Here is a 15,295-nt window from a genome sequence, read left to right as displayed (position 1 = left end):
GAAAAGGATCTGGATCCTGCTCTGCCCCCATCTATTTTGATATCTGCTAACACATTAGTCAGGTGAACTACAAGAGTCAGGGTCCATCATGATTTGGGTACACCTTGTCACGGTGGGATGGTTTTTATTCTTTTTTAATTAAAATAATGTTAACTTGTTAACTAAGTACCCTATATTATTTACATGCTCTATTACTGTTTATTTATTCATTATTACAGGGTATTTGCTCATTTTGTTTTCTTTCTTAGGTTTTGCATGAAGGGGATCAGGCAAAAAGTAAGAAAATAAAATGACAATCTTGTTAAAGAAACATTTATAAGCACAACCCATTTCAGCACTGGACCAGTGCCTTTGTCACATTATACATGTTGTGCTTAATAATATATCTCAACATGTTTTTATGTCAATGCACTAAAAACCATCAAATTAAAGGCCAGTATATATATGCAAAATTTCAGGAACACAACGATATTGTTAGATACTTCATGCTTCTATAGAAAGAACAAACCCAGAGCCTAAATCCTTAAATTCAATTTAGGAAGCCTCATGTAAGTAGAACAACATAACACAGAAAATAAAATAAACCTTATGAAATGAGCGTTTCACTTGCAGCTGGAAGTTTCAAGAGCATTTATTCCAGTCTTATATGTGAAATGATGCAACAAGCAGCACTTAAATGAAACTAGTTAATCTAGCCTTTGAAAAATAGGCCCGTAGACTTGAGTTGTAGGAGCATTTATGAACTGCAGAAAGTAATTACTGAAAGATAAAATAGGATGTCACGGTGCTGTTAGTTTGCCCAATTTATTACTCAGTATTTTCCGTCTCCTCTCATGATGTCATTTTCATCTGTGACGGACACCGAGCATGAGGAGTGTTTTCTAAAGGAAGGACGTGATTTTAATATAAAATTCTCCTTTGGGGCCAAGTTTCTATAACAATGATGTATTGCCAGTGGTCGATGTTGCAATGCTGATAAATAATTCAGATATTCAGTCATCAGGAAAGAGCTGAAATGTATATTATAGAAAACCAAGGTATGAGATAAGCATGCTTGTTTTACAGGCCTAAGACATGGAGAAAAAAACAACTGAATATGTATGTCAGCTAAAATAATTAATTTACTGATTTGTATCTAAGGCTATGTCCCCACTATCAGTATTTGGTCAGTATTTCTCCACGGCATTTGTAAGTCAAAACCAGGAGTGGGTGATAAATGCAGAATTGGTGACTTGTTTCTATTATACCTTTTCTCTGATTGTTCTTCACCTGGTTTTGACTTACAAATGCTGAGGAAAAATACTGACCGAATACTGATAGTGGGGCCAAAGTTTACGTGTAATTAAAGCAGGTAGGCTCTGGAAACAACCATACTTGAACTATGCCCACACTCCAGAAGCGGATTACTGCATACAGCAAAGAAGAGAGTTGAGCATGTAATTGAAAAGAATGTCAGGAAAACTCTTAGATATTTGAAACAGAACACTGTACAATTAATGTGGCATTTTCTTGTAGATGATATATTTTGTACAAAAAATATTGTGCTAAAAGTAAAATGTGATGTCAAGCAAATTAAAGTAATCTGTAGGTACTTGCTGCCATCTCTACAGCGTCTACATCTAGATATGTTGCCAATGTTAATGGCCTAGCAGGTGGTACAGTGCTAACATGGCACCATTGAGAATGAGAACGCAACATAGATAAAGATGCCTGCTGAGAAGATGCCACTTCTTACTTCAGGCAATTCAAAGTCTTATAATGTAAAGAATGTTTGCTTAGGGCTCATCTGAACATTAAGTCAACTACAAGACAGCAAGCCTCACTTGTAGAAAAAAAATAGTTAGACCCCTTCTTCAAGAGTATAATCATATTCCAACCATCAGTTTACAAGCAAGCCATGGAAAATAAGCTTCATGGTTTCAGCTATTGGGAAAGGCACTGTTTCTTTCTGTTGAACTGTTATATTTGTCTCTACACATCTAAGCTACATACTTACCTTAGCAGATCTAAGCACTGTGTTTTCTCTAATCATAATCCAGGACTTGTTTTGTGAGTCCCTTAAGGGTGTTGTTTTAAATCTCCATATATCTATATATCTTTGGGCATATCGGCATCATAGAAAGTGGCCACCCACTCATGACTCCACACTTTGAGTTTGAGTGTATTAAAAACCTTAAGAGACAATAAGCGCAATAGGGTCTTATCGAGGTTAAAAAGGGAAGGTAAAAAGCGAATTCTACTCACCCTGTAGAGTTGTGACAGCCACAACCGGGATACAAGCTTAGAAAGTTGGCTGCTGCAGATCCACAATATGGATAAACTTGTAAAAGTTGTATCATTGTGGTTTATGCTTATGAAAAATTTGTTTACTTTGAAATGCTTTGACAAATAAAAACTGCATTTAAACAATTCCGGTGGTTCACTCTATTTTGGTCCATTGGCAGCGCAGATTTATACTCACTCACTTCAAGTTTAACAAGTTCACACTTTGAGCTCGACCAAGAAACCACTAAGAAATTTCGACTTAGTCCATGCATGTCATACATGGTCATCCACTTCTCTTGGAGATACCAACTTTTTGCCAAGTTGTTAGCATGAAACAACCCCTTTAATATTTTAAACTGATGTTTGCTGGAATGAGTATGAACGATTTGATATTTTTGGCAATACTACATATCAATAATACCAAAATATCTAAATGTGTATCTAAATTCACAGTAATATGAGAAGATAATGCCACCAACAGGAAACAGTGCAACATGGTTAACACATTGATCAAACTACTAAATATACTTTATTTTTATGGTTTGTATAAAATCTTTTGAGTAGATAATCCTATTGTCTGTGAGAGGTTACCCTTTTTATAGCAGGAAACATGGAAATAATCAATAATGCTATATTGGTGAGTATAGAATAAAACCATGAGAAAAGTGCATATCTATTTTCTTTAATAGTGTTACCAACGTCAGCAAATAGAAAGCTACAGTATAAGTGGCAAGTAATGGATCTATCCATTTCTATTCTTATATTATTTTGCGAATTGAGCCAATGAGGAGGACTTGAGATCCTCCAACCATATTGTAAATTACAGTAACCCACTTTGTAACTACAATTGCTGTTCTCATGAAATATTTTTGACAGTAGACTTACTTCTATGTACCGTAAGTTGAGTCTACTTCTATGTACCGTAAATCGAGCACCTGGTGAATTGCAATGTATTTGCCATAGAGTGACAACGGCAATTAATATAATAATTTGTGTGGGGATAGTATGTTTCCATTGGGAATCTATCAATAACTAGAATAAGGAAATGTTCTTTGGGGTTTTGCACCTTATTAAAAGTGGTTAGGTGACAGAAAATGCCATTTGTAAAGAACATTTTAAGCAAAATGCTGAAATTAGGCCAATATTATGAGGTTATTTTTTTATAAATGATAAGCACTACTCAGCGTTGTTGTTTTTTTATTTCACCGCTGGTGTAGTATCACTGATCCATGTTCCTTGCCCTTAGAAATATACTTACCAGCCGCTATCTTCTGCTCTTCCCAGTGCCACTGCGTCCAGATCCACCATCTTGTTTCTGCAACTTCTGACTGACCAGAAGTCAGAATTAACAGTCACAAACTCTCAATGTAAGTCTAAGAGATCCTCATTTTGGCTCTTGTAGACTTACATTGAGTTTAGCTTCTGGATCGACCAGCAAACACTATGGAAATCTGGCAGGTCACAACAGAAGACGACCGGAGTGGCACCGATATCAGTAGAAGATGGCTGGTAAGTATATTACTATAGGCATGGAACTTACATTAGTGACACCACTCTAGCGATGAGACAAAAAGAAAATACTGGAGTGGTGCTTTAAGGACAGATTCTACAATGGGGGAAAAGATAAATGCAAACTTGAGAATGTATATCAGAGATGGTTGTTCTCTCTATTTAAAACTCTACTAATTCCCATTGTCTGGGATCCTTTGCAAACATGAAATTTCTGCATATATAACTGATCAGCTATCCGTCTGGGTCATCTATTGGTTGCTAAAACAAGGTACCCCAAGGCTTCTTCCTCAGTGGTACAATCACTAATGGTGGTACAGAAACAGAATAGCACTTTTTGTGCTCGTGTGAAGGGCCCTTGGGGATCCCTGTTTGAGAAATCAAAAGATAACCCAAGGGAAAGAAAATTAATAAGTAAATTATGTCTGAAATACTACGGGAGTGACCTATCAAAATGAATGAAGAGGAAAGGTGGAGTACTTAACCAAATTTGATTTTCTAATTTTAAAGCCCTTTTGTTGCCATTGAATACCCCTTCACTTTTCCTTTGCACTATTGTTGATTTTACATTTTTTTCAATGTAGGTGCTTATTTGAGAAGATAAATCGCAGGAAGAAACATTTCTTACTGATACAACTGATGGGAAAATACCCATTTCTAGCAGACAATACTATATGAGTGAGGTCACATATGTGCAAAAGACTAATGAAAAGTCACTAAAACACCAATCACTCATGACACCGATGGAAGATTAGTATTCTAAACACACACACAAAATGATGCCTTTGAAAGGTGACAGTCACAAAGTTTTGTGTAGTGCACCATCCTGGCTTAAAGTCTACTCGTCCTGCCAATACTTTTAGATTAGACAAATAGGCTCCTCCTTATTGTAGGAGGTAGCAATCCATGTGAAAAAAAAACATATACAAAGTAAAAGCAAAAACAAGCATTTGAAAAAAATGAAAATCATTTAAAAGGAATCCGTCAGCAGGTTTTTGCAATGTAATCTGAGGACAGCATGAGGTGGGGGCTAAAACATTGAATCCAATGATGTGTCTCTTCTCAGGCTGTGTGTTGTTGTTTACTTACAATGAAGGTTTTAGCACTAGGACATTATCATTAATGTGACTAGCTGCCTCATGCCAAGCCATCAGACTCCGCCCCTTCTCTGATAAGCTGCTCAATGTTAATGGACAATGTATGAAGAGAGCCTGGTGTGGGCGGGGTTTGCGTTCTCAGCTCTGCTGCATTCTACATCTGAGAACTCTGATTGTGTCACAACTGCTGCACCCAGTAAACTAAGTGATACATCGCTGGAATCACAGTCTCTTTTTCTACATTATGCTGCTCTCAGATGAGGTAGCAAAAACCTGGTGACAGATTCCCTTTAAGCATGAAACTTATACCATTAAATCTAATGAGCACTTCAAGAACCTATGAGTAAAACAATGGAGAAGACTGATAAGCGACTAATATTGGGTATAGCATATCCTGATTATCATCTTCAACATCTTGGAGGACTAAAAGGAGATAAAAGGATCATTAAAAAATATGGCAGAGTTTCTGGTCACATAATAGGCCTTCATTCAGTGTCCATCCATTAAAAGCTCCCAATGTATAGCAAAATATCCTAGCCTAATGGAGGCCAAAAGTACACTCCAAGTTATAGGAACCCTATATGCACATTTAGTGTTAGGAACTTTTCTCAGAGTAAACACTAAGCAAAGGCCTTTAGCATGTAGCCTGAGGTGGATAGATCATTCATTAATTTAAAAAAAATGTGGTATCATATTATTAAGCAGAAAAAGGACATTTTGATGCTGATCGACCTATAGAAACAAGATCAGTCTTATGTCCTATTTTGTGTTTAGGTCTGTGACCAATCTATGTTTCGGAATGGATTGTCTAAATGTATCATTATCCGCTAATATTGTAGAACTGCTTTTTCATCACTGAGCTTTAATGCAACGATGAACCAATTCATTTGAGTGTTACAAAAGAATAATTTCCAATGGAAAATAAATAGATAAATATATATATCTGTATCTATGACACTTTACACAGCGTGCGGAAGAGCCCCATTTGATCTACCCATCTGCTCAGCAAAATTAAATTTATAAATAATATGTAATATAGAAATTTTTTTTAGAATATGAGGAAACTCTGACACATCTGAGCTTTCATTAAAAAAAAAAAAACCTTAAAGATGGGACTTGAATAACAATCTGCCATGGCTAATTAGTATTTTCAGTTTAGCATATTCACTTTCAGACATATTGCTGTATGCACATGGTAATTTAGGTAAACAGATAGCATCCACAGCTGCATCAATTAACATTGCTAATCAAAACTGAATTCAGGTAATTAGGCCCATTTATGCAAAAAGTCTGTAATTTAGGGGAGGAGGGAAGCGGGAATCTTTGGTAATATTCATAAAAGAAATAGCCTATTTCCTTCTACAAGACATCGGGAAAGGAGAAAAAGAGGAATGTGTGTGAGTAATGTGTGTGAGCAAAATTGACAAATTGAAGCTGAGTATTTAATTGCTCTATATTAGTGGGAACCTGCCTGTTTGTGCCATAAATGTTTTCACTGGTAATTAGAAATGATTTACATTTATGTAGCAGAAACAGTATTAGCAGGACTAATCTGGATATGGAATTGCCCATACCATGTAACAGCTAGCCATAGAAGATCACTTAATTTCAATTTACTGCAGTAAGCTTATGCCAATTACATAGCAGTGGAGAATGAGACACACGGCTAAATTTACACATATACGATGATGCCTCCTACCACACATGCAGCACATGTCAAAACATACGTTATTGTATCAGATAATGATATGCCTAGAATGGAAAGAAAAGGCAAAATGTAACCAAGAATAAGCTGACACTTTGTACTATCACCTTTTCACTCATAAGATCCCAATGTCTTGGCTTGATCCCCGGCGTACACAAAGCTGTTACAAGCGGCATGTTGATTTTAAACTTCTCGAGCTTGGTCTTAATGGTTGTAGCTACTTTAAGAGGTCCGTGTAAGTCCGGGTGATAAAATGCTTTTGTCAACTTGTAACTAGTCTTCCATAAATTCTGCACCTGATGACAAACATGTTTTTTTCAGAAAGCAGTTATTGATTTTTTTTTTTTTTTTTACCGTTCTGCAGGACTCATCTATCATATTGCCATGCTCAGGGTAATTCATGTCATATTAGACCAATAAAATCTAAATTTAAATTGATTTTACAACAAAGCAGCACATTAGTCTTCCTTTCAGGAATGGACAGCTCCCTTTCTGAAGATTATTCCAAGACTTTCAAAGATAGTATAAGCTTAAGTGTATCTTAAAATCAGATGTCATATACTGGGGCTGCAGGACAATAGTGATTAATAGCCCTAGCTGACACTTCTGTATCTGTAACTGGATGGAGTCAAATGACTTATCACTCACCTCCTCTTCCACCTCTTCTGCATTGACCTGTAGCAATGGACCGTTCATCCATTTGTCGTAATGAGTGCTGAAGTGCAGGGCTGTGGTCCACAGTGTCTCATAGGGCTCCTTTAATTTACAGATCTCTGATATTTGACTATAAGTGCCCATTTGCTCGATTCCCAGTAGCTCCTCCTCTTTGTTAATACGAGCTCTCTGAAAGATGAAAACCAGAAATCTGATCATTTTTGCTCAACTGGAATTGTTACCTCTTAAAGTGTCTTCCACCCTTGCAGGTATGTTAAAGGATATCAGCAGCTTTCTACTGTACTCCAAGAAGAATCCCAAAATTTGCTGGGCATTGAGTTTCTATCAGTAAAATGCAATAATGCAATGCAATGCAAAAGTAAATGGAATAAGTATGTCGCTTATAATTAAAAATGGTGAATAAAATATATTTTTCCTTAGTATTCTGGCTAGGTGAAGGGAGTTTTTACTTTTTCATATCCAATTAGTTCTAAATAGTATTATTTAAGGTTGAGATTTCTGCCAAATAACTGAAAATGTCACACAACAACCTGGCTGCTATGTAAGTGTGATGATTAGAAATTTATACAATGGCTATATATTTATAATATAGGAACGTATGCACTTTATTGAGGATGCAACGCACAGGTATTCATTAGCATATAATAGTATACACTCATATTCAACTGCAACTGTGCTATGCACATAGTGGAACATGAAAACATGACAAGCCGACCATCAAGACATACTATATTATATATTTGTGCTTGTCTAATAGCAAGACATTGAGGACTATACAACTTGACTAAGTTTAGTTAAGGCTACAAATGAGCAAGTGTGCCATAATAATCTTCCATGTGCCATTCAAAGGCAATAGAAAAACTAGTAAGGACTTGGCACTACCTAATAAATGCCTCTTAATGTGTCCTTTCATGAAGTAGGTCAAGGAGGCAATAGTTTGTATGTGTAGGTCATACAGGACAATGTGACTAGTAAACATAGGTCATACAAGAGAATATAGCTAGTAACAATAGGTCCTATACCACTGTCTTGTCATTTTGATGGATGTAAATTGTAGTATTTTAATAAGGGCATAACCAAACTCAGATTCAGGCAAATGTATAAGTATCTTTAGAGGTTCACAGCAGGACATTGAAGCTTTATATTATTTTTAACGCAACAATGTATCAGTATTTAGTCTATCTCTAATGTTGCACTTCCTAATACAGTCTTTTATTCGAATCGTCTGTGAAGCCCAAGATACATGGACTTAGCTTGTCTACAGAATCTAAAAAAATGATGATAGCCCAATACCAAACATTAATATAATGGCAATGAAACTACATAGCATGAGCGTTACTACGTCTAGATTAATTCAGCATTCTGCATTTTTATCTGTATTATTAGCAGTCGAGTAGAGAAAAGCTCACGTTAATGGATAAATTCTGTACAAAGGCAGCTTTAAATGAGACACAATGCAGCTGCTACATCATTCTAGAAAGCTTCGGATTGCTTACATTGTATTATATGCATGCAGCATGCAAAAGGTTCTATATAGAGAAGAGCATTGGGAAGACAGAAAATCCTGCTATATTTTCCACATTGCTGCAAGGTAAAGGCAGAACCTACCTCCTCCATAAACTCCTGTATTCTCCTGTTGATGGTGCTGAGTTTCTGTACATAAGTACTGGCCTCGCTCATCCTTTCTTTCTTCTGAAAGTCTTTCACCTCAATGACCACATCAGCCAGGCGCTTTGTGAAATCCTTCTGCCACTGAGCGAGCCTTGCCAGAGCCCCATCATGCTCCCTCTGCAATCGTGTCACACTGACAAAGTGATTGCAAAGCACATAAGAAAAAGAAAAGGGGGGTGGAGAAGAAATGGAATCTTCTTTTTATACACTCTACTGGTATGCTACTTTTTTTTTTTTTTCTGTGTTCACATTTAAATTGGACAGAATAATTTAGAAACAGTTTTTAATTTCAGAGAGGTTAATCACCCGAATAAAGGTCAATCAAATTTAATCTTCACTAAAACTGCAAGAGCTTCCATCACCTGCAGGACATTTATTATTACCCATTTTAAATGCAAAAAAAAAAAAAGAAAGAAAGACGTAGGCAGTACTTTGCCTATGCATTGCTAATGTCCTATTTCTACCCGCCATTAACATTTCATTAGAATTATACATTCCACTGAAATTATTAGAGAGGTCATTTCAACAATTCCAAGAAGAAAATCCTGTTTTAAATATACTGTACATCAGATGTGACACCGGCTTAACTGGCCTCTAATCCTCCTCTTTTCATCACCCAGCTAACATATAACAATAGGCTAAATCTCAATTATATTAAACATTACTGGATTTAGGGGTAAAACAACAGTCACATTTTTTTTCCCGCAGACTAATCTTCTGTGTAAGCCGTGGTGACATCATCAATCCACTTCTTATTTATATTCAGTATAGGAAGCTCTTATTACATTCTCGGAGACACTAAGTATATGAAAAAAATCCGTTTGTCTAGTATTCATTACCTGCCACTAATGATAGGAATGATTCTCTGAGGCCAAGAAAACGTGTTTCCATTTAGAATAATGTCCTCCTTTGATAAGGATGCATAGTCCATTAGGAAAAGCAGGTTTTCTGCAGCTACTGCCAGTTTATCCTAGGAATTGAAAGAAATGGACCAGCATTTGCATCAAATCCACCAGCAAAGGGACAAAGGTGAGCAGTCTCATCAAATGTCTGCCAACATGCTTAATGCTTAACATGTAGTAAAAGCAGCCCCATTAATGGCCCTATTAGAAAAAGCACCTCCACAATTCCCACCTTTTTACCAACTGCACAACACCAACTGTTAAGGATTAAATTTTCAGAATAGAAGAAACGAATTGAGAAGACTGAATAATACTAAAACGACAACAAAAATAAATTTAAAAAAAGCTTTTGTCTATGCGTTCTAGACCTGCCACTATGCCAGATGAAAAATTAGAAAAAGTACAAGATAAATGTACCCTTTAAACCATACTATAATGGGCTTGATAACCTCCGAAACAGTGGGATCACCTCCATAAAGGACCCAATTTATAATCTAAATTGACTTATCAACTGGTAAGCTCAAAAATGTGACAATATATAAATAATGTGCGCTTTTACCCTTCAACTTCCTACAAGTTGTATTACTATTAATGTATGCTACAAGGCGTCTCTCAGTCACTGTCAACAGTGACGCTCATTAACCATGTGTCATTGTGGCATTTTCACAACATCATCTGCGGAATAGATGGCTGGGTGAGCACAGAGGAAAAATATCCCAACTCTGACAATGTAGATGGACACAAATTATTTTTAATGTCAAGAGTAAATGGTGAAAGGCATTCGAGAGGGATCTAAACAGGGTCATGACAAGGCCCATAAGAAGCAGAGCTTAGACTGATATCTAGATGTTATAGTCCACTTAAAATTTGCAACTGTATACTACCAAGAACATTTTCTAATATTTATTTGACCTTTGTCAAAAATAGCATTTTTATAAGCTACCAATATGGTGGACAGAAGATGAAATGTCATCTCAGAAGGTGAAAGCAAGACTCAAAATAAAAGGAAAGACTCTACCTTAATCTTCAGAAGCTCCACAGTCCTTAGCTTGAGAATGTCGTCTTGAAGCTCCACAAGGGCAGATGTTGACTCAGCAATGGCAGTGATTTTTGTGACAAAGCCATCATACTGCTGGCAAATTTTTCGATTAAACTTCTCAGATGTCGTAGTAACTTTGTTAATTATGATATTAGTCAGCTGGCGGGTACGATCAATCATCCACTATAGCAAAAAAAAAAAGTCAGACAACACGACATCTAATCATAGATAAATTTTGTTCCTTTCTCATACGTGTCACAGATTTTATCCCTCGTGACCCTCTACACAGCCATCTACTGTCAAATTTAGATTCAGCGAGCTCCCAGCTCTTCTTTATCCCTGTGTTAGATCTGAGACTCTTGGCTATCAGGAAGACAAGCGTCACCAGCTGTCTCGGAGCAAGGAGGCAATCAGGTGAATAGTACTTATTATCTTTCATTGCTTTCTGAGGAGTGACAAGATAGATTTGGGACCAAGAGCACATCCCTATATCACGAGCAATTACCGAGGCCTTAGGTTTCCTCCTTTGTACATATGTAAAACTGCAAAGTTTGCATCTCCTTCCATCACCTATACTATAAATATAACATTATAAAAATGCACTATACATTATATATACAGGAGAGCTTTGTTTAAAGATAATCTTGGATTCCAGGGACCAAAATCTGTGCAATTTAATCTTACTAGCACTCGAGAGGCATCTTTTTTTCCAGTACATTAGTCTTAATTAGGCCCAGAGAAGCCATTAGTGGTGTCGAAGCCTCATCTAGGTATATGGGAAGTGACATTCTTTTTTTCTTTAAATAGTATTTTTACACATTAAAATGATTTAACAATGTCATTATAAAAATAATGCAAGTGTTTACAATGGCAGGAATATACTAACCAGCTATTATATTATTCTGCAAAATAGTCAGCACTGCAGCTCTGCCTGCCATCCAAACTCCCACATACACTAATTGTAATATACCTATCACTCTGTGCCTGCCAATGGAAGGCAGAAAGCAGGTAAATAGTGGTTTTGTTTCCAGTTTACAGGTTTAAGTGACATTTTAATAGGAATTCTGAAATTGAAAATGGTAAATAAAATGAAATTGAAAACCAAATTCTTTCAGTTATGTGGTTGTCTGTGACATAAAACCCATAAAGGAATATGATAAAATAGATCTCCAAGACCGGTGAATCATTGTCTAGAAAACCCTTTTACCTTGATCTACTTTTCTATTGTTTAGTGCCATAGGGGCATCTCAGGCTTAGTCTCCTGCTGAAGTGCAGATTACCATCATTTGTTACTTTGCAGCAGTCATGAGTATGCTCTGTATCAGTAGATGGTATTAAATATCAAAGCCTCCTATGTGCCTCACATTTACTAAAGCTTGACTGAAAGTGATGTAAATATTCTGATATTAAAAATGCACCGTTGCTAAATCCAGTGACATTTGTACAAACTAAATCCATTCATTTTATACACAAGTTTTTTTATTTTTAAATCTACCTTCATATATTAAGGATCACCTATGCAATCCAAAAGTGCACTATAGAAGAGAATTTCAATTATTTATCACTGGTCAATTAGACCTTTAGCAAAACCCAGACTGCCGTTTATGTAAGTCAACTTTAGAAAAACTATATCCATGTGCTCTTTAAGGAAATATAGATATAAAAGAGTAGCTCGTCCACTTAGAAAACTCATTAAAGCAAATATATCACCAGGTGTTTTCTACCCCATCTGGAAACAATATGATGTACGGACAGAAACCCAGATTCTAGTGATGTGTCACTTATTGGGCTGTTTGCTGCAGGTTTGATAAAATCACTGTTTTATCTAGCAGTTCTCTGAATGCTGAGCTGTGTATAACCCGACCCACACCTCTGATTGACAGATTTCTGTGTACACTGTGCATAAGCAGAAAGCTGACAATCAGTGGGTGGAACGGGTTATATAGGGCTCATGACTATTGAGGACTACAAGGTAACAGGTTTATTAATCCTCTATAGATAATCTTCTGGTGAGAAAATCAGTGATCTTACCAATACTACAGCAAACAGCCCAGTAAATTACAAATCGCTGGAATCATGGTCTCTGTCTCTATATTATGCTGTTCACAGACTGGTAGCAAAAACATGTGAATAGGTCATCAATGACTGATTGGTGGGGGTGCAACACCTGACATCCCCACTGATCAGCTGTTCTCGGTGTCGGTAGTGGCTGAAACTGCCCAGTTATGGAGCTGTGCTGCACCATCTACAGCAGAGTGGCCTCAGCCAGGTATTCCACATACCCCCCCCTATTCAAATCAATAGAGGGAAAATGTGCAGTACCCAGCCGCTGCCACTATTCTGTTGATGGAGCTGTGCGGCTGGGTAACTGGTCAGTTCTGGACACCGCTGACACCGAGAACTGCTGTTTAGCGGGGGTGCCGAGTGTTGCACCCCTACTGATCAGACATTAATGACCTATCACAAGAACATATCTTATGTTAAAGTAGAGGCTAACCTCTTTAACAAACAGAGCAGAAAGCTGTAACAAAGACTTTCTGGCTGCTTGTCACAAATACTACCTGAGTCTCAATGATCAGCTCATTATTGGATGACCTGATATTTTGTTATTTTGGGAGCTAAAAAAATGTAAAATCTGGCAGCACTCTTTAGTATAAGAACCATCATTAGATAACATGGTACTATAAAACAAAGCTTGTTGCCAGTATGTCTTTTGATTTTTCACTATTGGAAAATAAGTCTAAATATTTTCTCCTCCCCCACATAACCCCTACTTTTTACAGTACATATCAAATCATCTTGGGGAAAATAGTTATCAATCAACACTATATTCTGGATGGTATTTTGTTTCTTCTTCGCCTGTTCCCCTTCTCAAAATTGACTAATCTTGAACAATATGTATTCCTTTGGGGATAATTTATTTTTCAGCTTAAATGAATCTACATTTTTGGTTGCAATGTTTGCAATATGATTTCATTAAAATTTTTATCTGTTTAACATCTACAGCCTTTATGCATCATAGTACATAGCCGACTGTAGAAAAGAGTTGCCTGTGAATAAATCAGTGAGCTTCTTCTGATAGCAGAGTTTGTAACCCTTGTTTCTTTTCTCCTGAATGCTTATAAGCTTAATTATGACCATATCAAAGTCCAGCTAGTATTGTTTAATAGCACACTCCATATTTCTCAACAAATGATAACTTTTCTTGAAGTATGACACATGCTGTAATGTAAATTCCAATGCCACAGCTAAATTGGGTCTTCCAATCTTTGTACATTTTACCCCATTACATTATCTGGTTAAAATAATTTTAAATAATACAAAGAAAATGCAATTTGCATCAGATTACCTGATTAATTTCAGAGCAATCCATCAGCAACATCTTCATGGGCACGTATACTGGCAATAAAGCAACATCTGATGCCAGTTTTTCCATATTGTCTACTTCTCTGGCAAAGACCTTAAGCCCAACATCTTTCTGTGCTAACATTTTTAGACGTCGTTCAGTAAGAGGTGAGAGCAGATGTAGAAAAGGCTTATATACCAGACTGTATCTAAAGGACACAAATAATAGTCATTTGCTAAGTAATTAATGGGGCACTGAATAGAAATGGGTACAATTCTAAGTCTTAATACAACCACATTACTATCATCTGGCAACTACATATGAATATAGAACATTTTTAGAATTCAATAATAGCACGGTCACACAATGAATGTCAGAAGAAACAGTGCTCTTTATATGGCATAATCTTTTATGTCAAGCAAGCAATACATTAGCCTACAAAGTTACGTAACCAGGCATGGACATATATTACGTATAAACAAATGGGGCTTTATAATAGAAATAGGGTATCTGTTTTTTATGCTATTAAAATAATATATACTGTTCTCCCAGCCAACTGTATAATGGATCCTATTGTTTTTTTTCTACTCACACTTCTACTGCTTCTTTCAGCTTAGATGGTCACACATATGTGGGTATTACAAATCACTGGTTTACCCAAACCACTTTGGGCATCATCCAACAAAACTGTCCTAGAGAAATACCCCAGTTGTTCATGTAATGTCAAAAGGGTCTGAGCTGAAAAATGCTCGGTTTGATGCAAAAGGCAATGAGAACTCTATTTAAGGCACTTTTCAAACAAGAATATAGTATTCAAATCATTGGTGTTACTACCTGGATAGCAATAGCGCAAGTATGCATTGCTGTGAAACTAATGAATCCTGACAGATGCCAATAGGGTCCATTGAGCTCAGCTCGAAATTGTCATATGACAGATCAGAAACACCATTATAGCTTTTGTTTAAAACAAAAGCCATAATACATGTATTAATATTATACTGGGGCCCAATTTCACCAAGAGGTTTGGCGCAGTTAGTAATAACTGTGCATGATGGTAGATGCAAAAAATAAACGTAGACCACTGGG

General features: G+C 36.5%; 1 protein-coding gene across 1 annotated transcript in view; it reads right to left on the bottom strand.

Moving 5' to 3' along the window:
- Positions 1-15,295, bottom strand: part of LOC141165727 (dynein axonemal heavy chain 3-like) — a 2,796,342-nt gene that overhangs the window by 2,174,887 nt on the left and 606,160 nt on the right. The window contains exons 14-19 of the mRNA XM_073651577.1: positions 14,213-14,417; positions 10,843-11,046; positions 9,762-9,892; positions 8,860-9,055; positions 7,225-7,419; positions 6,684-6,872 (exon numbers count right to left, since the gene is read on the bottom strand). Of these exons, the coding sequence (XP_073507678.1) occupies positions 6,684-6,872; positions 7,225-7,419; positions 8,860-9,055; positions 9,762-9,892; positions 10,843-11,046; positions 14,213-14,417 (1,120 nt within the window). The remainder of the gene's footprint in view (positions 1-6,683; positions 6,873-7,224; positions 7,420-8,859; positions 9,056-9,761; positions 9,893-10,842; positions 11,047-14,212; positions 14,418-15,295) is intronic.

Source organism: Phyllobates terribilis, unplaced genomic scaffold (assembly GCF_046119375.1).
Source record: "Phyllobates terribilis strain yellow unplaced genomic scaffold, ASM4611937v1 Scaffold_11__3_contigs__length_659146591, whole genome shotgun sequence".
NCBI lineage: Eukaryota > Metazoa > Chordata > Amphibia > Anura > Dendrobatidae > Phyllobates > Phyllobates terribilis.
This window is presented reverse-complemented; position numbering and strand designations above follow the sequence as displayed.